Raw genomic sequence first — 24,453 nt, 5'->3', positions numbered from 1 at the left:
TTGTCCCTTGGCCTCATAAACCCCGCCATTGTCCTTGTGGACCCTTGACATCTTAGACCCTCGTCTTCGTGGGCCCTCGTCCTTGTGGACCCTTGTCATCATACAGGGGCTGCGGGGGGATGGTGTGGCTTCCCCCACTTATTTCCAAAAACATAAAAATTACCATATGATTGTGATTTTACGCATGGTCAGCCCCCCCCCCACTTTGAAAACCGTTCCGCTGCCTCTGTCATAGACCCTCATCCTTGTGTCCCTTGGCCTCATAGGCACTCTTCCTCATGTGCCCTTGTCCTCATCCTTGTGGGTCCATCCTTTTGTCCCTTGGCCTCATAAACCCCGCCATTGTCCTTGTGGACCCTTGACATCTTAGACCCTCGTGTATGTGTGCCCTTGTCCTCATAGACCCTCATCCTTGTGGGCCTATGTCCTCATAGAGACCTTCATCCTTGTGGACCCTTATCCTCATATAATCTTGTCCTTGTGGGCCCATATCCGTGTGAACCCATTCTCTTAGACCCTCGTCTATGTGTGCCCTCATCCTTGTGGGCCCTTGTCCTCATAGACCCTTGTCCTAGTGTGCCCTGGTCCTTGTGGACCCCTGTCCTCATAGACCCTCGTCTTTGTGGGCCCCTGTCCCTGTGGACCCTTGGCCTCAAACACTTGTTCTCATAGAGCCTTGTCCTCATAGACCCTCATCCTTGGGGGCCCTAGCACTAGTGGGCCCCTGTCCTCGTAGACCCTCGTCCTCATGGGCCTTTGTACTTGTGGACCCTTGCCCTCTAGGGGGGATCCCAAAATGACTTATTGCCTGCATTAAGCGATTACTTTTGATGAAATCATACCAAACTAATGGGGATAATTGTGTGAGGGCAAGAATGTGCAAGTCTGGGTGACAGTGGCGGCACCCAAGGGGAAGGGGCTTGCTCAACAACAAATAAATTAAATATCGCGCAAGAAAAAGAAAACATCATCCTCGCAATATTACTGACAAAAAAAGAAATGACTGATGAAAGCACAATTCTGAAGCAGGAGTTATAATTGTATAAAAAGAATCATTTTTTTTATATATAAAAATGAATATCATTGAGAAAGTGCAATTTCTCCCTCTTCATTTCCAATTGATATAAATCTGCCACATGATGTGTATCTTCAAACTTTATACATCAAAATTTAAAGGGAATCTTGTTTTCCAAAAAGATTACTTAGTACTGTAATGGAAAAATGATATAGGTATAATGAAATATGAATATTTTTGCTTAAAGCACATGCACACATATATATTTTTTTTATATACTTATATTTTTAATACATGTAAATATGCCTAGTGTATTAGTTCATTTCCGTTAATACCACATTAATATCAAATAGAAAATATTTACTTTTCCCGTTACATAAACAATTGGTATAAAAACAGGTGATACCTTGGCTGACTGATTTCCATGTCATTGGTCGTCATTTTGAAAAGCTATCCTGTTAGTAAGGTTAGTAAGGTTCCTTTTCCTTACTATGTCATAATCACACTGATGAAAGAGACCCACCAAAAGATTTACATCGGTCGGTTTGGAATCGGTTTTGCAGGTGTGACTGCAACATTTCTGGGCCCTGTTGCATAAAGTTACTATTGTGGTAACGTTGCCATCAAATAGCAACTGCCCTGAAATCCTTGATTCTGATTGGCTGATTAGCATTGCTACCATTGGATGGCAAAGTTACCATAATAGTAACTTTTATGCATCCAGCCCCTGATCAGTTTCCATCAGGGAAACAAAAATTACGCAGGGACTTGGGGCGATTTTGCCCCCAAAATACTCAAAAGAGCCTTGAAAATGATTTTTAAAAAAAATTCCCATTCACTGCAATGATGAAGCTCATCCAATGTTACAGATTTAGGCAGTACGTTGTTGGAAAGTAGCCCCTGAAAATAAAATATATATTTTTTGTTTTCCATTCACTTCATCCATTTTACCTAAACATGGAAAAAAATCAAATCTATACCATTGTCTTTTTTGTGCATGGTTTCAGAGGAACAAGAATTGATAAACTAAGGGGCCACTCTTTCATATTCTTGTAAATTTTAACTTCAATATATGATAATCTTGAATAATATCTCTCTAATTTTGGACAGTAGCCGTAGAAAAAACCTGGACCCAGGCTGACCATCGTACCCATGGACAGAAACACTTCAATTTTATTGAATTACAATAAAAATACTCAAACAAAACACATATGAAAGAGAGTATAATTATTTCAGCAGAGTTAATAGAGTAAATAAAAATGCACATAATCTTTAAATTGATAAGTTCAAACATGTGGTAAATACATGTATCATACACTGAAACTTGTTACAGTCGAAAAACAATATAATCAAATGAGCAACAATAATGAAGATTATATAAGACTCTATAGTTCGTACTGTATTTTCCAAGTACTCGAATTTGGTGACCTTTCATTGGCTAATGCTCCTGCAACGATTCTCTTTTCTTAATTCATAAGAAGACGTACATGTAAATGCAGAGTTTAAGTTACAAAAGGGCTTTACGATTATGGGGAGAATTTCATGAGACAAATAGTCATTAATTTCCACTGACTATTGTTACAAGCTACTAAAAATCCTTCCATTTTATCGGCTAAGGGCAATAATAATAATATAGGTTTTGTATAGCGCAAGTATCCACCTTGCTACATGTAGGTGCTCAAATCGCTCCTATATTACCCCGGCTAAGATAGTCTACCTATTCCGGTGCACACAGCTTTTTGAGGAATTACTACCAGCCGGTACCCATTTACCTCACCTGGGTTGAGTGTAGCACAATGTGGGTAAATTTCTTGCTGAAGGAAAACACGCCATGGCTTGGAATCGAACCCACGTCCTTCAGATTGAAAGACGATAGTCTTGACCACTAGATCAGGAGGCCACCCAAATAGTTTAGCAATTTAGTCTGTGAAAAATCTTTGAAACTTTTCATGAAATGCCCCTCGGCTTTCAATTTTGACTTAACCCTAAAAGGGCTGGGCTATTTGAGATGTATTGAGGATGGGGGGGGGGGGCATGATGGCCCCTCTTCTGATCGTGGCCGCCGTTCATCGCGCCGAAATTTGGCACACACATTCTTTACCACATAAACTACAAGACAGTATAAAAAAAATATGCAAATTTATTCATGAAAAACATTATTTGCACATTTAACACCCAATTTCACTTCAAATATTATTCTTTTTTGCAGATGTCATCTTTATAATCTAATTTACACAAAGAAAAATTGCGAAAGCCAATTTTTCCTTATGTATTTCTTTGTTTTTAGAATTTCTTATATATTTCCTTCTTTTTTCATCTTTTGTTTTTCATTGTTTTTTTCAATGGAAACTATTACAGACCATTTAACAACTAAATTAAACCCCAAATTAATTAAGCAGACCAATAAGAACGAAAAATAATCACCCTTTTATGACTTTCATTTCCCATTGACTTTGTACACAAAGTATAAAAATGAGCCATTTTTGGCATGACATTGTTTCGTAAAAAGTCACGTGACGTCGCGATGCTATACCAGTATGTCGCGAATTTGGTCTCAAAAGTTGCCAAGACTTCAAAGAAAAAAGTCATTAAATTTTGCGGGGCTATCTTTTTGCGTTTCGGAAATATTGCGCGAAGCGTCGACGGGGGGACCATCATGGCCCCCCCCCGTCCTTTAGGGTTAGTGATGTGCAGATTTTCCAAAGGAGCGATTGTTGCTTGAGCTACCATCATGGAATCATTGAGTTGTTATCTGTAAAGTGGGCTTGGCAATACATTAGTAATTTAGTAAGGGCAGTCGATATCACCCATCTCCACATAGACACTCTTAACCTGGGTGAAATGGTTGATCGTATCCAAGGCATTCTCACGACCGAGGCCGGACTGCTTGTAACCGCCGAACGGAAGACCAAACGGGTTCATGTTGTAGTTGTTGATCCAGCAGAAGCCCGCTTCGAGCTTTGACGCTACACGATGAGCACGCTTGATATCACTGATGAACAGGGAAAGGAATGAAGGGTTGAGATAGAGTCAATAAAATTAAATGTACATGGAAAGAGAATGGCGGGAAAGATGATGGATGGAAGGAATGATGGGAGGGCGAGAAGTGAAGTGGGAATAGATTAGTTGAAGGAAAGTGAAGAGAGGATAGAGGAAAAAGAAGAAATGAGGGAGGAGGGAGAGAAGAGGGACAAAAGCTATAGGAAGAAGATTGAGAGAGACATGTAGGAGGAAGAGGGGAAAAGGAGGAAGAAGAGGGAGAAAGGAGGAAGAAGGGAGAATGGGATGTGGAGGAAGAAAGAGAGGAGGAAAAAGGAGGATTTGAGAGGGAAGAAAGCAATAGGAATGAGGTTAAAAATGGGAAGGAAGGGAGAGATAGAAAAATGATAACTTGTGAAAGAGACACTGCAGAAGGAAAGGCAGAAGGAAAGGGGGAAAGTGGAAGAGGAAACTATGAAGTGGTGAAGAAGATGAAAGTGTAAGGGGAAAGAGGGAGAGATATTGAGAGGGGAAAAATGAAGAGAAAATAAGGAAATAGGGGAGAGCTAGGGGAGGAGACGAGGGTAGAAGGGGGTGGGGTGGTGGAATGAAGCTAGAGCAAGGAGGTGGAAGGGATAACGAGAATACAATGAAGAAAGGGGAGAAGAGAGAGGAGTTGACAGACAGGGATGCGGGGGTATTATAGACATCTACACTTTCAACTGTTACATGTAGCTGCATATCATTTAAATATTAAATATAAAAAAAACCTTACTATACCTGCCATTACTAAAGGTACAAATTTCCTTGCATGAAGAGAACTTTTTTTTTAAACATTAGAGCAAACATATCACAGGAATTCATAGTCTCTTTAATCAGACAAGGTCTAAGGTTAAAAAAATATGGTGGTCAATCAGGGGAGCATGTCAACATTCGTTGTCGGACAGGTTGTCGGGTCTGACAACTTTCCTTGATTTTTGATTGGCTAAGGAACATGGTCCCTATGGTAACTGTCGGCTAAAACAGGACTTGTCAGATCAAACGTCTGGTTAGTCCGTTCATGAAATGCTCCCCAGGATACTTACGTTGTAAAAACACCGCTGGCCAAGCCATAGTCTGTATCGTTGGCTCGCTTGATGACCTCTTTCTCCGTGTCAAAGGGCATGACGCAGACGACCGGCCCAAAGACCTCCTCCCTAGCAACCGTCATGTCATCGTTAACGCTGAGGACGGTTGGGCTGACGTAGTAACCCTCTTGGCAGTTCTGGTCAGGCGGGCTGTGCCTACCCCCTCCGCAATGCAGAGTGGCACCCTGAAAAAGGCAATGGTAGGATCTAATAATCATCAGGTGATATGATAGCTGGATATTCTGCATATGAATGTTAGTGGCACTAGTCAGTCATGGATGCTGCAATGATTGTCATATCTGAATATTTGATTCAAGAGCTAGTATCTTGATTTAAAGTGCTAATAATTTTCATGACAAGGTGACCTGTTCATTCCAAACTCTATTTTGTACTGAACCCATTTTTTTTTTTTTTTGGGGGGGGGGTAGGGTTACATCCACCAGAGAATGTGTGAGATGTCACAAAATATACAGGTATACAGACAACACATGAGCAATTAGGAGTTTCATTTAATGAATTAGAGAATGATTTCATGCATAAGTTAGTGTAATAAATCCATAATTAATCAGATTTTCAAAGTAATACAACAAAAAAGTTTTGGAGATTATGTAAATTCATCCCGAACCTGTGGTCAAGGACCAAGATCTCGGGGGAGGGGGGGGGGGGAATGAACCACCTCCCATCCCTCCCTTTCACCCCCCCCCCCCATCTAAATCACATGGCTCTATAAGGGTTAACTCAATTACAGTGATTACAATGATAAATGTATTATATAAGTACATGTATGAGTGTACATGATGAAGTGTTTTCCGGAAATAGTCCACAAACATCCATGCTGTGAAAAAACAATCAATTATCCTCCGCAAGAACACATATGTTCTATTAATAAATAATAAGATACGATAATTTTTTTTTTTGCATAATTCAATGATAGAAACAGTAAATTCTTTATGCTACAGTGAATTGCTATTTATAGATAAACAATCAATTTAAACCTCCACTTGATGACCGTACCATTGCAATTTGATAGCCAATTTAGAAATTATACAAAATTAATACAAATAATAGTATTTCAGTGGCATCATTCATACCATATGGATGTCAATTAAATGATAATTTATTACAGTATCGCATTCCATGAGTGGTTCACAATTTGTTTTTCTTCAGAGCTGTATACATCAAGGTATGAGCATTTCACAAACCATGCATCTCTAAATCCATTATCATGAGATGCCTAATCATTTCATGCGCCGAAAGTGAGAATTGAACAATTAAATAAATTTTTAAAGGAAAATTAAACTCTGGGAACAAGCTAGCTTATGTGAAAACGGAAAAATCAAGAAAAAAAATTGATGAAAGAGTGAGAAAAATTGAAAAAAAAAGAAGAAAGCTATGAAATGAATGTTAAGATCACTATGATGTGGACATCCTCCCATTGGCAATGTGACCAACAAGTGTGATGTCACAATTGTAAAACTCCCCAATTACAATGTACTTTTCTACAGTTTTACCAAAATTGTATCAAGTCTATTTACAGACCAGTGTACCGTCTTACAAAGATGTATGATTGATCAATCGACCTCAGTACAGTATACAATGACCATTGCAACCTTTGACCTCTGTCCTCATGACCCCTACATCTAAATCAGATCATGATTACTCTTATTTGCATACATGTACTTGGACCAAGTTTGAATTTGATCCCTGAAGCGGTTCTTTTGATATCACAAGAACGAAAGCAGGATAGATGGAAGGATGCTCCGAAACCATAATGCCTACAGCAATTACCTAAGGTGGGCAGGGACGTCAAAATATATGTTGACTGCAAAATTCAATGAAATAAATTCATTATACTGTAATATACCTCTTTCTTGGCGCCATCAATATATCCCAGGATCTTTGACATTTGACCTTCGTTGATGACCGCACCCATCATAGTGTCTTCCTTCAGAGGGTCTCCTATCTTTAAGGTCTTGGTCTTGTTGACAAAGTTCTCCAGGAACTTATCGTGGATGTCCCTCTGAACATAGACCCTTGTCCCATTACAGCAGACCTTCAAGCACACAAAAGTAAATGGCAGAATTTTCTTATTCTAGTTTGAATAGACTATTGCCCAACAACCACCCCCCCCCCCAAAAAAAAAAACATGTACAAAAATAATAATAGTAACAATAATAATGCTAATAATGTAATGAAAATAGATAAATGCAGTAAACAAAGGCTGTATGGTTAATTTTTTTTTAATAATAAGATTTTTCTGAATTAAGTATGCCAATTTATGCATGAAATAAAACATTTGCTCTAATCAATTATAATGTGGTCCCAAAACTGCTATTTTTTTATTCACAGACTCTTCATAGGTTCCCAATCAAATGTACTTTTTAAAAAATGGTATCGCAATTTTTTTCTTATGTATTTTATTTTATTTTTTAAAAATTTCTTGTGTATTTCTTTGTTTTTTACTTTTAGTTTTTTGTTTTTTCGATGGAAACTGTTGCAGACTTAATTCTGATCATAAACAACACAAAATTAATTAAGTTTCATCAGTAAAGGTAGAAATAATGATACATTTACAAAATTTTGCTAAATACACAATTTGCATTTGATTTCTACATGAATTCAAGTTTTTGAGCAGTTTTGGGTCTGACATGCACTTACATAATGTTGCGTAATTTCGTAACCGCGTACCAGGGTATCGCAAATTTGGTTTCAAAAGTTGTGCGAGATTTGAAAGTAAAAAGTCAACGAGCAGCATGGTTGAAAAAAGTAGGGCAGCGGATTTATCGTGAAAAATGTAGAGGGGGGTGGAATCTAACTGGAATGGCATGATTGTTTTGCCAATATTTCAGCTGCAACAACACCTTTTTTTTCTTAAGAGTACCATTTCACATATTTTTTTTCTATCCATACAACTAAACACTTTGGTGGTCATTTTATTGGATTATGTTTGAACTCACTTTTAGATTGTTACCAAAAATTGTAAAAAAAACAACAACAAAACCTTGGGCTGCCCAACTTACCTGCCCTTGTGTTAGGAAGTTGGCAAGCATGGCTCCTTTAACGGCATTATCCATGTCAGCGTCGTTAAAGATGATTAGTGGAGACTTGCCTCCCAGTTCGAGGGTCAAATTGGCAACTCGATTGGAGCAACTCTGCATAATCTGCAAGGAATCAAATGTTTCAAAACGTGAAGAACAAATTAAATGTGTCAAAGCATCAAGATCAAATTGAGTGTTTCAAAACGTATAGAGCAAAATCAAATGTAATATGAATGCCTGTGTATTCTGTTTAAACATGCTTGAAAAACAAGGAACTATAATAGCATAAGTTAGATAGATACATGCATGTACCTGTATATAAAGGAATTGAAAGAATATTAAGGTCTCCAAAACTATTTAACAATTTTTGAATTTTTTCATAGAATAAAAAATGGGCTTTTGGCTTTCAATGCCAACGCCCTTAGAACTTGACCATGGAGATGGGTGGTAGTTTTAGAGACTTGAATTTCTTTTAAGTAATTTTTTCATGAAGGTCAATAGCAGGCCAAAAATCAAGCTGTCCTTTTAGAAGGAAGAAACAGTGTAGAGATTAGTTACCTAATGCATCTTTCATATAAAAAAAAAACGTCAAGATCTACAAAATAGACTAGAAACTGGTGACTTATCAGAGGAGAAATTGACTAGAAAAAGACCATGAGGAAAATCTAAAACACAATTAAATATTAAATGAAAAAAAAAAGAAGAACCATCACACATGAAATGACTGACAGTTGAGAGTGGATAAATCTGATCTTCCTGTCTGAATGAACAATGGCCTTATAGGCACTGAAAACATGAAACACAGCTGATCTTTACACACAAAATTGCCTAAAAAGCACTGCAAAAAACGAACACCAAACAAACAAACACATATAATGACTGACAGGTGATAGTGGAGAAATCTCACCTTCTTTCCTGTAGGCACACTACCAGTGAAAGACACCTTGGCCACTTCAGGATGCTTGGAAAGATACTCTCCCGTCTGCCCTTGCCCCTGGACAACATTAAACGCCCCCTTCGGAAGTCCACACTCGACAAAGACCTCGGCCAGGATGGGTGCGGTGATGGGGGTAAAGGGGGATGGTTTGTACACCATGGTGTTCCCGCAGGCCAGGGCGGGTGCGGCCTTCCAGCCGATGTTGGGCAGGGGGTAGTTCCACGCCCCTATACCTGCGCAGACTCCTAGGGGTTCACGCCTGGTGTAACCAAAAGACCCTCCTGCGCAGGGCACATGCTCTCCTGTAGAAGTACACATCACAGAAAAGAAAGGGATAGAACTTATAACACCTAAGTGTCAATGTCATTCTGAATTACAGCCTTTTTAGGTAGGATATTCATATGTACAGGTACATGTAGTTCCAAATCTCGAAAATTGGCAAAGACGCCTAGTGGCTCGCGCATAATGTACATCACCTGACTTTGTGGGAGTGACAGGGGTGCAACTTGCGCACATGCATTAAGAAGCACACTAATTACATAAAAGTCTGTCTTACCAACTATTCCTGGAGCCAGGCCGCCAAAGTAGTCCAGACACTCTATGATGTTCTTGATATCCTCTCTAGCCTCCCATATAGGTTTGCCATTGTTCCTTGTTTCCAAAACGGCCAATTCCTCCAGTCTCTCCTGAATACAGATAAGTGAGGTTGGACAGGAAGCAGTTAAATAATTGGACTTGCATTGCAATAATGAAAAAATAACAAAAATGTGACCGCCACCCGAAAACCAACAATAAGTCGCCCAAAATGGATTTTGAATATTTTATTGAGATCGAAAAGCAAATCCTACGCTTTAAGACAAGACACAAGTACATGTATATAATACATGAAAAGTGACCAAGAATAACCTACATGAATACTTGATTGAATGCAAAAACTCAGTGACAACAATGCTTGAAATGTGAGGTTCACTGAAGTACATGTATGAGATGCGCACCGTGTGCAATCTCAATCAAACTTCCAAGCAGTCCATGGAAAGCTAGTATCAAAGCTTCTCTTGTTCCTTGTTTTCTATTTGACTTCACAACTTGAAATTTGACAGAAATTTGCTCCCCCATTTCCATTTAGTTTCAAATTTACTATTAGAACATATCTTCTACCAAAACATGGACATGGCAAAGATTCTTTTCCATCTCAAAATTAAGATTATCCAGAAGTCATTATCCAGGAAATAATTTTCCTGGTATCGCATGATTCGCATCGCTATTTGCTCCATGTTTTTAAAAGACTGCTACACAAAAACGATGCAATGAGGCAGAATTTTTATACGAATGTATCGAACTTAGTTGAGAGCTTTTCTCTTATGACCACAAATGCTAATCAAATTCGCTATGCAAAAGTATTCCCTTTTATATCTCACCTCTAGTTTCCTTGCAGTCTTCTGCAAGATACGTCCCCTCTCCAAGGCTGAGACCTCGGACCAGACTTCAAAAGCTTCCTTGGCAGACTGCACGGCCCGGTCTACATCCTCTTTGCTGGAACTCTTGCACTCACAAAGCACCTTACCTACATGTACAACAACGAGCAATTATTCAACATTTATTTCTTTAAATATTTTGTATGTCATCCACTTTATAAATGTTTGTCATATACATGTATGGATTTTTACAGATGAACATGTATTTGTAGTGTTCAATTGACTACTTGGTATTAAATGTGTTATATCCACAATAAGTTAAAAGTGAAAAATCATAGAAATTTGGAAGAAGTTCACAGAAAATTCAAGGAAAACACAATGTGGAAAGCAAAGCCTCAAAGTTAATTACCAAAATATAGCAACTTATACTATAAATAAACAAAACAATGGTCATGTACATGTTTCAGCAGAAATTCTGTATCAAAGACAAGACAAAATGTTCATACAGATCTTGCTATTCAAAACTGCTTTGTATCAACTGAGAAAAAAAGTAAAATCGAAAATCAGAACACTGAATTTTTTTTTTTTTGACAACAGAAAACTGATAACTTTTATCGTGATGAAGAGCATTATGTCTTGATGTATCAGGGGTTTTAAATGTTCTTTGCCTAGTAACAATAAAAAATTACTTCCAAACCCATAGTTGATTTTGGAGCTAATAAATCAAGCCTGAATTATGCAATTGACATCAGCACCGAACACTGTACTTGCAAACATTTATTGCCCCAGGCAAAATATATGTTCTAGAATTGTGTACACAGAGTAGATGTCTTTCTACATCCGATTTCATAAAACAGGAGAGGTTGCCCTTTGAAATTACAGTTTCCAGATGTACAACACAGTACTTGCATTGGACCTTGTACTTTGAGACTCTCAAAGTAAATCTGTGACCTCCCTAGCGTACGGGGGGGGGGGGGGGGGGGCTGGGGGGACGGTACATGTAGTGTCCCCCCCTGCAGAATTTGGATGGCCCTGGATGATGATTGCCTGAAGTCAGATATTTCTTACAAATAACAGTGAGCCAGCCCAGTGACCTTTGGCATCATATCCCCCCCCCCCCTTTTTCAGAATAATATTGCCCCTTCTGACAAAGTGCTCTGGGTACGTCACTGTGACCTCATATATCATTCTGAATGACCTCATCTAAGCTCCTTATCAGAAGAATAAAAAGCAGAGGATATCCTTTCCGATGTGCATTAGAAATCCTGATAACGCTTCCATTTACCATTTTGCTAATACATTTTTGAAAAATAATAAAGTACTAAAAGCAGCAACTTTGTAAAAGAATATGATTTAATTCTTCTACTCAACTTGTTTTTGGTATTTATTGTATAACCCAGATTCCCATAATTCCATACATTCTATAAAAGATTATTTGCTCTTTCATTACTCCTATTTTAAACTAAAAAAAAAAAAAACATAATATACTTTCAAATGCGGTGGATTAGTGAGGCATTCTTTCCAAGGTTGCTGTTATACCTTCCCTAGAATTTGTACGAAACATGTAAACCTAGAGCGAGAGTTTGACCAATTATTCTCATGGTAAATTGATAATTGGTCTACATTTGGTTTGATTTTGCATTTGGGCTATCTTTCCTCTTGGTCTAAATAATCCTACTTTTTATATTTACTATAGGCAAAATAAAAAGCTTAGTTTACCAGTAAGCCCCTTTACAATTTTGTCTAATTGCCAGTTATGGCAGGCTATACACATTTTATCTACTATGACTACCCTCTTTGTCTAATAATGATAAAAAATCTATGTGATTATGAACCGTTTAGTCAAAAAATATTATTTAGGTAAGTGAAAAATAGTACAAAGTACTTAGACAATACAGAATTTAGACCATCTGGGCATAAGACCAAAAGATGACTTACACCAAGTAATGGTTAGACTGAATAGTAATTGGACCAAATTGGTAGCAGACTAATACCCCTTTCATAAACCCAATTATGCGGATAATATCCGCATAATTTGGTCGTAAAATCGGAGCGGGACCAGAGTTATCCGCATTATTTCGATGCTGCAATTATCCGCATAATAGCGGCATCGGGACCAGATTTTGACTCTATGGACGCATTTCCAAAGTAATGCGGATAATTGCCATGGTGCGGTCACAAGGTCATCCTTTTCCAACACACCCCCATCGGAGGGGGTGTGTGCAGTTGCCATGACAATTATCCACCTTTTTTCTGGTCGGGCGCTCGTGAAAAATAGTGCGGATTATTTTCGGAGTATGTGAATGCAATTTTATTGAATTATCCGCATTAATCTTAGGCGGATAATTGGAGGATGGGTTTATGAAAGGGGTATTAGTGGATTAGACGATCTGAGAATTAGACCATCTGGGCATTTTCACCACAGATGGACACAGAGGCAAAAAAATCAAGTTGATATTCATGTCAAATGCTTTATGTTTTTTAATAAAACAAGACCTGAAGTTTCCGAGACAAAAAAATTTCCGACTCTGGCAGCCATTTTTTATTTCAAAATGGCTGCCAAAGTATGGATACAAATTAGTGTTGAAAATAGTATATTGATACATATTTTGTTTTGACAGATTTTTAAAGAACAGGTTTGATCATGATGTTTTCGCCTGTGATTTAGCTTGCTATTATAACACTTTTTAAAATCCCACAGAAAGAACACCAGTAATTTATTCATCTGATAAAAAAACATTGATGAAGTATGTGATATGGTATGTAATGTCAGTTACCGAAAACATGAACTTTTTTTTTCTAATTTCCTGGAAAAGAGGATATATTAAATGAAACTTGGTAGATTTCCTCTCTAGGTAACACCCCTCCCTTCTACGCCAAAATTAAAGATTACCAATTAACAATGAAGCCATAGGGTACCATTAAATATATGTAATGTCAATTACCAAGTGGAAAATGTAATGTCAGTTACCGAGATGTAATGTCAGTTACCATGATAAAACGTTGGTTACCAATATTGAAATGCAAATATGTGGTCAATTTTATGGTGAAGAAATATTGTATACTTGTTATTTAAGTCTTTCACTTTAAAAGTCACACCAGAAGGAGCTTGCTATTGACTTTTAAAAGGTATAGTTCACAAGGAATACTATATGAAATTATGAAGGAAGTTGCATTCCCATCAGGCAAAAAAAAATTACTATGAAATTGTTTTGTACATGCACTTACCAAGTACCTAATTGTATCAGACAATTTTTTGTTTGATTTTCGGGGGGGGGGGGGGGTAGGGGGTACTTTTCCCAACCTATTGCCTAAATCTGCAACATTTTTAAAGCTTAACATTGTGATGAAGGGGATTTCCAGTGTCCCTTTTTTAGTTTCTAGGATTCTTTTGAGTATTGCCTCGCTAAAAGTATATTCCTGGTTTTTATACCTGTTAGTAGTGTGGATGTGTGATACAATTTTGTTTTTGGTTTACAAGTATAGATGAAAAGTGAAATTTGACAGTTCTGATCAATGTTGCATGGATCTACTAAAACTGTTTTTTTTTTTCTAATTTACAAATAGTTCATTTTCAGTTTAGAAGCTGGAGTTTATTTTTTGTTGACAGTTTAAAAAAGAAATAAGCAAAGGGAATGATTAAACAAATTATGAAGAGAATTGAAATCCGACAGATATGAACAAGCATCGCTTGCACTGACCAGAATAGAAATCAATAAAAATACATGGCTGCATGAGATTCAGGGGAGGGGTACATGTAGCCTAGGGGAGGAGACCCTTATTCATTTTGCCTTTTTTGAGGGGAGGGGGAGGTTGGAGAAGGAAAAGGTTTAAAAAGTCAATATAAAACTGATGAATATATTATGGGTGTATAGTCAGAAAAATCCATGTGTACAGTCAATGCAATATTAAATTACTATAGGAAAACATGTAGCTGCTATGACCCCCCCCCCCCCCCGAGTAAGTAAAACATACATTTCTTATCTTTTGATAATTAAAAATGTGAAGTATTATGAAACTTTTATGATTTTAAAAAGCCTTACATATAAGTATCAAGAAAATTATGCCTTTGAAAATCATATAGCACTGGTAAATGTTAATGTGTATTGTCAGTTACCGACAAGTAATGATAAAAATGTTCAAATCAAAGAAAGGAATTAAGAAAAAGAAAAAGTTTTTTCATTGAAATGTTCCTAGAAACTCGGGTATACTTCCACATCAAGCTCACTTTCATGTGAAGCTCTGCACAGAAGATACAATGCAATGATTCCACACATTTGACTTCCATGTGTATATCTCTATGGCAAATTAAGTGTAATGTCAGTTACCGTAATGTCAGTTACTAGCATGGTTGTGGAAAAATTATCATAGCCCCCAAAAGACAAAAACGAATTGTTGAATATTTTGACACATCTTAACCTAGTAACAGAGGTATATTTACATATTCAAATTATAACTCTATCTACTCAGGGACATGAGATATTTCAATTTTAATGAACACCCTGAAATTGCATGTCCTTTTGCGTAATGTCAGTTACCGACACATTTTTGCTTGCTGATGCGTAAAAAAATGTGGTTACATAGGAAAACTTAGTATCAGGTTATACAGCAAGGTTCACTTTATTAACTCTATCAAAAGCAAACTCCCATCATTTGTTGTTTTAGAGATACACACAATGAAAGGTGTGAAAACATTGTGCCGTGTAATGTCAGTTACCGTGAAAATGCCCCTCTGCTAGTAAACCTACATGTAACACACACATGGGCGAAGTCTACTGCAGTTCAGTGTAGGAAGTACAGGAGGGTGACGGGCAATTTTGCCATTGTAACAATTAGCCCATAGCCCTGAAATTCCCCAAATGGAATGCTCTGGGGTGACCACCTTTTCTGAAGTCCCCCTCTGCCACAAAAACTATCTAAGAACATGCATTTAGAAAATCAATATTCCACATGCTGCAGAATGACATCTTGCATTTATCCCATAGCTGCTTGTGGCCCAAACAAAGCAGCACTTCAAATGAAAGAAACAGCCCCCAAAATACAGCAATTGCCCGAATGTGAATATAAAAATCCCATCTAGAAAAAAATTATCTCCTGTACCCTGCTGCAGGGACAAATTAAAAAAAGAAAAAGAGAGGCTTACCAGTGGCTGGCTCATATACTTTGAAGTCCTGGGTATCATCAGTATTTGTAGGTGAGACCCTTTCACCATTGATGAAACTTAGGGGTGCTGTCAAGACAGTGTCCGACATCTTTAGACGGGTTAATCTAAGAAAAATGATGATTAAATAGAACATTAAGAGTTACAGTATTTGGAACATAATAAACATGCAGGTACTGCATCTGACTACATACATGTAGGGGAGAGTAGGGGGTAAATACAACTGTAAGGCCATGGGGTAAAAAGGCCGCCTGTTAGTCTTTAAATCACTGCTCAAGAATGGTAGGGTCAAATGGATTCCCGTTTGTGTAGTATTTGAGACAGTTCCTTAGCACAGATTCTGAGCATAGAGAACGTCTCACAGCCCAGTGCACATGGCCAGGAGCACAAAACCAGCAGCATCTCAAAAGCAAAATTTTGAAAGTAGCATTGCCACTTTAGAGAGGCAAGTACTGTACCTACCTATTCATGTGTGCTAACTTTATCTCAGTTTACTTACAAGTGTAAGGTATTTGTGCATGCCAGAACTGTGGTAAATTTCATCACTTTCCCTCTTTTTTTTTGTCTTAATGGATGCCTATGAACTCAACACGTCCAATGGGGCAAATGAGGCCACCCTGGATTAATACATAATTTAAACTCTATATTTTACATAGATCTGTTAAAACTTTAAAATGCAGTGTAGCCGTTTGGTACTGGCGGTATGGGGTATAACTATGGTGGTCCCCAAGTCTGCCCACCTAACGATTTTTAGTTAAAATTTAACATGAATTTCTTTTTATTTCACAAAATCTTTCACTCAGTTGATGTTCCTTATAAGTGTTCCAAATATCTTGCACAATTTTGAAAGAAATGTATGATTTTCTTGGGCAGTTATTTTCAGATTGAACAAAACAAAATGGTGCCCCACGACATGTCTGCGCACCCATTCACTTTGCACCTGATTCAGGGATTTTGATGAGAAAGGCTGCAATAAGAAAATAATTTTGTATTTGAGGCCGTCACATGAAATGCCCTCTAGAGACCAAAAGCTTCGACCTCTGTTATATTGGTTGTTCCGCTGAACTCTGTTGGCTCCACTCACCAATTACATACCGAAGTTGTAACTCGATCTGTACAGGGACTCAATGGCCATATGTTTATGTATTAAGTTTGGATAAACCAGGGAAGTGGGAGTTGCGCGACAGCGGAAGTCACTGTTTTCTTTTCCTTTTTAAGTTTATTTTTCCCCATTTTGGTGCATTTCAGGCCAAAACAGAATTTTATTTTGGTCCAGTTCATTTTGTACATTTTTATATAACAAAGACAAAAATCGATGAGCCCCGTCGGGGAGATTTTGCATTGTTAACACCCTAATGGTAGGGTGTCTGGAGAAAAAAATTATTTTTCTTATTTCAAGAAAATATCATATTTTCTTTGTGAAATTGAAAAGAAATTAACTTCAGACTGACAGAAATGTAACATTTTTGAAAAAATTCCAATTATTGGCTGCAAAAAAGAAGAATGAAATTAGGTCAATTTTCAGCATTTCTCTGCCATAGACTGTGTAGTTTTAAGAAATGGACACACACAAATCCAAATTTTTAGCTTCCGAGTGCTGTTATAAATTAATTATTAATGCCAAAAACTTGTCCATAAAGAGTCCAATAGGATTTTTTATGCTCTTTCTGATGGTATGATTTTTATAAAGATTTGGAAACCAGATCACAATGAAAAATTGCGACAAAGTGAAAAAAATTGTGCAAAACAGAAATTTCATTTTCCCATAGGAAATGCATGGGGAAATGGCAATCTCAACACACACAAAAATAAGGGTTTGCAATTTATCTCTAAATCCTTATTTAAAATGATCATATATGATATAAACTTGTCCTTACTGTCAAAAGAAGCCCCTGAATTTTCCCTTTCCATACATGCCAAACACAAGTCAATAATCAATTCAGATCACATTTTTCTAGTAGCCTGAACTTCCCGAAAAAAATTGCCATATTTTCCTGTTTTATGCCGACACTTTTCAGTGTGGCTTCACCTTCAGTCACGGCTGCACGATCGTGAGCCGTCTGTGTACGAGGAGAAATAAATAAAAAAATGTTTAAAAACTCCTCGAAGACGGCTGCCAGCTGTCTAATGCCATATGCCCAAGTCAAAAATCATTTTTCCACCATTTTGAGTCGGATTTTTTTAATGAATAGTTTGTGTTCATTGTGTATAAAACTAGAAAAAGTAGAATCGAGCAGATACACACGTGCGCAGACTTGGGGGAACTTGCCATACCTAGGCCTACTAATCAGCTATCCGGCCGTCGGGCCCCGGGCCCATTCGGCGACCACATGCTACACCAGCTGGGAGAGGTCTACAGTCTAGTAACAGTCCAGTACCGTTGCTGACTTGGAACTTAATTAGACCTCATACACTTCTTTATAGTTAATATCATCATACCGTACTTCGACTACATATGTAGTCTAGAGTAAAGCCTCAATCTAAATTAATACATTTCAAGGAAAATGTAATCAAGGGTACAAATTATCTCTTTGACTTACAGAAAACCAAGACAAGAAAAAGACCGAACGATGCTCGCCCACGTCCACGAGAAGACAAAAGTTATTATGTCAAGCTAATAATATCGATATTTGTATTGGTTCGTTAAACATGAAATTATGATCCACACCACATTTCAAGCAGTACCTAAGGTAAGCCAATTTAGTTTTACAACCAATAGGTAATAAAAATACCCATCACTAGCAATAAATTCAATGGAAAGTCTATTTCATTTGGTTTCTATGTTAGAATTCCTCACCATATTTCGCACTTCATAACACTTATCAGCGAGGTGGGTGTGGCAAATAGGGTGCCTGTGGCTGTGTAGAATCCCAGGGGCGAGCGAGGTGGGCTGTGGGCATAGAGATATATATTAATAATTAGTATACATCTCTATATGGCTGTGGGATTGTTTAGGTTAGTTTACTCCAACGATATCGTAGGACTAAGCCTGTTCATCGATCAAAGTAGAATGTCTATTGCTGCTCTCCTTCAGACAAAATTGCGCTGCTTATGTTGGCAGGGAGGGGTGGCAGGCACTAGCGTACCTACGGGGGGGGGGGGGGGGCAGATGGGGCAGACTGCCCCCCTGACCGTAGTCACAAATACCCATGCAAGGGACATATCCCTGCCCCCCTGACGAGTCTTGAAGACTTATTAGATAAAATACTGAATATTCTAATTTTCACCTCATTGTCAAGTGAAACAAAGATTAATTCCTACCTGAACATGTGGAATTAACATTATTTTAATACTATATGGGTCAGTCAAGTTGGCCCTTATTGTCAAATATGTAAAAAAATGAAAAATTGTATAATTCAGAAATAAAAAACAAAAGTGAGTGATATCATTGACTCTCTCATTTTCATGTGACTAAGTTATGCATATAACTGTTTTGTGAAAATAAGCGAAAGTTTAAAATGCCATAACTTTCTTATTTTACAGCCGATTTTGATTAAATTTTCAGCATTATTATGCTAGTTTGATTTTTCTCTATTTATTCAAATCGACATTTTCTGGGATAGACTTGACCTTTAAATGCAATCACTGAACAGGCAGTAACTACATCTCCTGGGACTCTTCCACACATCTATCACTCGGTTAGCAAAGAAAAACTTACACACATCAAGACGTGAATATCTTTTCTCTAGCTTTAAGGAAGGGGAGGACGAAGAGGATCGGGGGGGGGGGGGGGAGAGGGAGAGAAAGGGAAAGAGAGAGGAAGGAAGGGGAAGGGGGATACTCAGATTTGTGGGGCGAACGTGAATAGGCCCTATATATGCAGCGGGATTCTTTTATAGGCGACTGCATGCATGCACGCCTTTCCATTTAAAGCAGCAAGTTCAGGAGCCAGCAGGCAGCATCCTTTAATTTAGCGCCACAATCCCTCAACCACTCACATCTGGCCAGCTTTATGCAACATTATGAGCTGTGTAGTCTAGTGATATAGGAAAATTGAAGCATAACATACTACTTATTCACCACTCAACAGATTCATATGGTCCCTCCCTTTTATTTTTTAAATTAAATAGAAAAAACAACATTAACAGAGGGCGTCCCCACTTTAAAAGCTCAGGTTGCTGGTGTAAATGCAGTGAGAACTTTTCCTTAGCAAGGGCCTTTATTTCATGCTTGCCAGAGATTTTGGGGGTAAAATGTTTTTGTAAATGGGCAGAATATTTCATTTTATTGCTTGCCAGTGAATTTTGGGGGAAAATTCTCAAAAAAGTAACTTTATTTGTGTTGTGAGCGAATTTCTAGAGAAAACATCAATCCTGAATCCGTCCATGCATGCCCCACATCCACACACGCACATCAGCATATGAATTATTTATTTAATTTTTTTTTGAGGAGCATCTTTTTTATATTGACTCACACCTATACCCTAAATCCCCTTACACACCCTCATCCACACACCCTCTGACAAGAAGTAATGAGAGAGGGCGCTATGATTTAAAATGTAAGAATTTTCCATATTTAATTTCGAATATGGCCGACTTATAGCAGAACAAAAAAGCATATGTCCAGTAGCTCATTTTTACGCTATATATAATATTGTCACAATTTTAAAAACAAAAATATATGTTGAGAACGAATATGTTAAACGAATTGTTGAAGGCCATCCATCCAAACAAAATCCCCAAATATCAGAACGAAAATGGTGCGTTGAAAAATAACGACTGTTACAATTTCACAAGCGATGATCACTTCATAAACCCCATGACTGTCTCATTTCATTCTTTATTTTCAGAGCCCAGCCTCTCTTATTTTCTCCGAATTCCTTTTAAATATAGTTGTTATTGTTAATTTTCTTCATTTATTATATGTTCAAAGATCGCCGCAGTGTTCATTCGAAGTGAAATCTTCGCATTAGTGGCGACTACGTCATTTGCTTTGTATTTCCCTGTTAACACTCCTTCCTCTATCAGTAAAAGTTGCATCAGCGGTCATCATGACGTCACAGCCGTGTAGATAAATGAAAATTGATCTAAACAGGAAAAGACAAATAGGGAAATTTATGAGACCTATCGGCTCCGAATTATCCAATATCGATCCAAACAATTATCTGGTACATAAAAGTTTATGACAGGGATGTGCACCGACTTATGCAACTTTGCACCATTCCTTGAGAATATAAACTGATGATAAAAAATATAAATGAAGCTCAATTGAACTTCTGCCCAACCAACGCCCCCCCCCCCTCCCCCCGTCCCCAACCGCTAATCCGCGCATGTACAGTACATGGAAATAATATCAATGGCAATCAAATTGACTTCCTCATTAAAATTGTGTTTTGTTATTTTGTATTATTCGCCTATAGCTATTTATATACACCAAGATAATAGCATGACTACATAGCGGTGAACTATATATGACTAAGTGTGTGTGTGTGTTGGGGGGGGGGGGCAATGTCCCGACACTTAAGCAGATGAAAATTAAAATAGCGCATATCATGCAAATAAGTGCGAAAGCTCAGACTGTAAATATTGTCTGATTTACAGTTGTGCTCAAAAGTTAGTGAACCCCGGCCGCAACCATAAAATGAACTCATGCTGATATAGACAACCGTGACACTGTAATGTTAGACGAGCCCTGCTGGGCCGGGGAAACAAACTTTATTGAATGCAATATTTTTATCACCTGACTTCACCATTAAATATTTAAAACGGATGGCAGAACTTGAACAATTCAATTTTTATTTTTCATTTTCTGATGGGGTTTCCAAACTTTTGAGTACTACAGTATACTTTTATATTGATTGCTCTGAAGTTCTATAAATTTTATTGTAGTTTCATATAGACATCCAGTATGTTGCACAAAAAGTGTGCAAAAACAACAATGCATGCTATATTATCAAAAATGTTAAATAATTGATATAACAAGTTAAGGGGGGGGGGGCAATTTGCCTTCCCAAGAACCGAACTTCTACATTCAAATTATCTTTTACTTTTGTGGGAATTAAGCTGGGGGCACATGTAGTGCTCAAAAGTTAGTGAACCCCACCAGAAAATGAACATATCTAAAGTGTTTAAGTTCTGTCATGTTTCTGATTTTGAAGTCAGGTGATAAAATATTACATTCAGTAACGTATGTTTCTTTGCATGGGCTTGTTGTCGACATTCAAGATTCAGTATGAATGAATACATTCTGTGGTGGGGGTCACTAACTTTTGAGTACAACTGTACGTGAAAATTATTTGGTTCCGTTAAAGCCAAGTCCACCCCAGAAAATTGTTGATTTGAATCGATAGAGAAAAATCAAATAAAAATAACGCTGCAAATTTCATCGAAATCGGATGTGAAATAAGAAAGTTATGACATTTTAAAATTTTGCTTATTTTTCACAAAACAGTTAAATGCCCAACTCAGCGATATGCAAATGAGAGTCGATGATATCCTTCACTCACTATTTCTTTTGTTTTTTATTGTTTGAATTATACAATATTTCAATTTTTACAGATTTGACAATAAGGAACACTTCACTTAACCATAAACTGTTAAAATATTGGTAATTCCAAATGTTAAGGGAGGAATATATGTTTAGGGAGGAATAAAATTTTCAAGACAATGAAGGAGAAAATTAGAATTCTTTATATTTCATATAATAAAATACAAAAGAAATAGTGAATGGGTGACGTCATCAGTCTGCCAATTTGCATACCGACCAGGATCTGCATATAACTGTTTTGTGAAATTAAGCGAAACTTTAAAATGTCATAACTTTCTTATTTTACATCCGATTTTGATGAAATTTTCAGTGCTTTGCTTGTTGGATTTTTCTCCTTTTATTCAAATCAACTTGTTGTTGGGGTGGACGTGTCCTTTAATAAAGCATATAAATCCATACATCATTATCTTGGGTATAGTATCAGAATATCATATACCTCTTTTACAATGCATAGAAGTCAGTCACAGATAATATGATGCAATGAGGCAGAGATAAGAATTGGGTGCTCCAATGACTTCTCTCCATAAGAAGCTGAACCTCTCCCTGAATCGTGTCCTCCTCGCCTCCCCTCGCGGTACAGTCGAGCTCTCGCGATGGTAGACGGGGAACAATGAATCACGGGGCGTGCCCGCAACGGGGTCGTAGCCACAGTACTCCCATAGAACTCCGTCAGAGTTGCGAATTCTTTCGGAGTCGTCTGTGAAAGAGATGAGACCCCAATATGATTTTTCGTTCAATCTTGCCAGTGAAATATTATTGCTCTAAATAAGTTTTGCGGTAAATTATTACTGTTAATATATATATCATTTTTTTCTTAAGTAGGCCTAATTAGACATTTCTATCAACGATTTTTATATGAAGGTCCCCATTTTTTTTAGTTCATATGATATATTTTTAAGATTAAAAAAAAAATGCAGGTATATTATATGCCTATTTGAAAATAATGTGATGTATTTTTATTATTATGATGGAAAATGTTCGCTTATTGTTGTAATTAAAAATGATTAGGCTTGTTTTTTTTTTTAATGTAGAAATCAAATCAAATCAAAGAAAGTCACTATCTCAATAATAATAACCTCATATTTTAGAGAACTATTCAATAACAGTATTGATTGCCCCAAATTCCCCCCAATGGGGCCTTCAGCATGATTGGTGGTGGTGATGAGGATGATGATGAGGAGGAGGAGGAGAATAATAATGATGATTTATGGTGATGAAATGATGATGATGGTAATGAGATGACGAGATGATGATGATGGTGAAGACGATGACGGTGCATAGTGATGATGATGATGATGACGACGACTAACAAGGGATGCTTATGGGATGCTGTTGCTGATGGAATGATCATGGTCATTATGCGATGTATTGGTGGTGGTGTTGGTGAAAGTGGTAGTATCATAATTCCATAACCATTATTGCTATTTACCTGAAGGTGTTTGTAGCCAAATCCCAATTGCAACGATTGAAACGAGCAGAATCAGATGTTTAAACAGAGTCCAGTTTATACAATTCTTAGATATAGGTGCCGGTTTTCCATCCCTGGTGTTCTTTTCTGTACCATTTGAAGTTTTAACCATTATTTCCGTTTGTTGATATTCCATCTTAACTAAATTTGCCTTTTTCGTATCGTTAATTTATTTACAATGGCACAAATCTATAAGCATGATTGTAGTCATAATCGTATATGCATGCACGTAATCTCTCTGAATTAACATTAACATCCATAATAAGCATGCGTTTACATGACAATGGTGACGAGTTTGATGCGCGCGCATAATTTACCTTCAAAGTTTACCCACTGATTATTACGTCATCAATGATTGTTCCAACCTTCAGCCCCCGGCCTTTGTTTTGTAAGGAAAAAAAATAAAAAAAGACATTTTCACTCCAGAAGGAGCCACAATGCATCCCCAAAGGATGCAAATCCCCTCTCTAAAAAAAAAAAAAAAAAAAAAAAAAAAACACGACCGCCCCCGCCCCAATCCGAGAGGAGTGCAATAGGGGCCCGTTGCAGAAAGAGTTGCAATCAATCGCAACTCTAAAAAACTTGGGCAACTTGATTATCAACCAAGCAACAGCGCCCATTTGGACCTTGCGATGGATTTTTTTGACTTGCGTTTAAACGCAACTCTTTCTGCAACGGACCCCAGACCAGCTCCCTCACATTTAAAGTGTTTAATCACTGTATACTTGAACTTACTTTGCCTCAGCATCCCTTGAAAATAAACTTGTCCCATTTTCTGAAATGGTTTGTTAGTAATTATAAACCGAGCTCTGTTCAGCTAGTTTTCT

The 24,453-nt window shown here is 37.5% G+C and overlaps 1 protein-coding gene and 1 long non-coding RNA gene across 2 annotated transcripts; both read right to left on the bottom strand.

Moving 5' to 3' along the window:
• Positions 1-1,032: 1,032 nt before the first annotated feature.
• On the bottom strand, positions 1,033-18,550 carry LOC129278319 (4-trimethylaminobutyraldehyde dehydrogenase-like). The gene is made up of 9 exons (XM_054914519.2): positions 18,213-18,550; positions 15,655-15,779; positions 10,515-10,660; positions 9,653-9,782; positions 9,067-9,398; positions 8,142-8,282; positions 6,986-7,174; positions 5,080-5,306; positions 1,033-4,007 (listed from the first exon to the last, which is right to left on the bottom strand). The coding sequence occupies exons 2-9, from the start codon at positions 15,761-15,763 to the stop codon at positions 3,800-3,802; spliced, it is 1,482 nt and encodes a 493-aa protein (XP_054770494.2). The 5' UTR covers positions 15,764-15,779; positions 18,213-18,550; the 3' UTR covers positions 1,033-3,799.
• Positions 18,551-20,194: 1,644 nt separating this feature from the next.
• On the bottom strand, positions 20,195-24,005 carry LOC135156892 (uncharacterized). The gene is made up of 3 exons (XR_010295936.1): positions 23,944-24,005; positions 22,595-22,855; positions 20,195-20,698 (listed from the first exon to the last, which is right to left on the bottom strand). It is a non-coding gene; the product is annotated as an uncharacterized LOC135156892 (long non-coding RNA).
• Between the last annotated feature and the right edge of the window lie 448 nt (positions 24,006-24,453).

Source organism: Lytechinus pictus, chromosome 15, assembly GCF_037042905.1.
Source record: "Lytechinus pictus isolate F3 Inbred chromosome 15, Lp3.0, whole genome shotgun sequence".
Classification (NCBI taxonomy): domain Eukaryota; kingdom Metazoa; phylum Echinodermata; class Echinoidea; order Temnopleuroida; family Toxopneustidae; genus Lytechinus; species Lytechinus pictus.
This window is presented reverse-complemented; position numbering and strand designations above follow the sequence as displayed.

Coding starts and splice junctions, on each gene's coding strand:
- LOC129278319 (XM_054914519.2), bottom strand. CDS start 15,763: ATGTCGGACACTGTCTTGACAGCACCCCTAAGTTTCATCAATGGTGAA. Junction 8,283..9,066: donor GTGTGCCTACAGGAAAGAAG/GTGAGATTTCTC, acceptor GATTCCTTGCAG/ATTATGCAGAGTTGCTCCAA. Junction 5,307..6,985: donor TTGATGGCGCCAAGAAAGAG/GTATATTACAGT, acceptor TGCCTTTTTCAG/GGTGCCACTCTGCATTGCGG.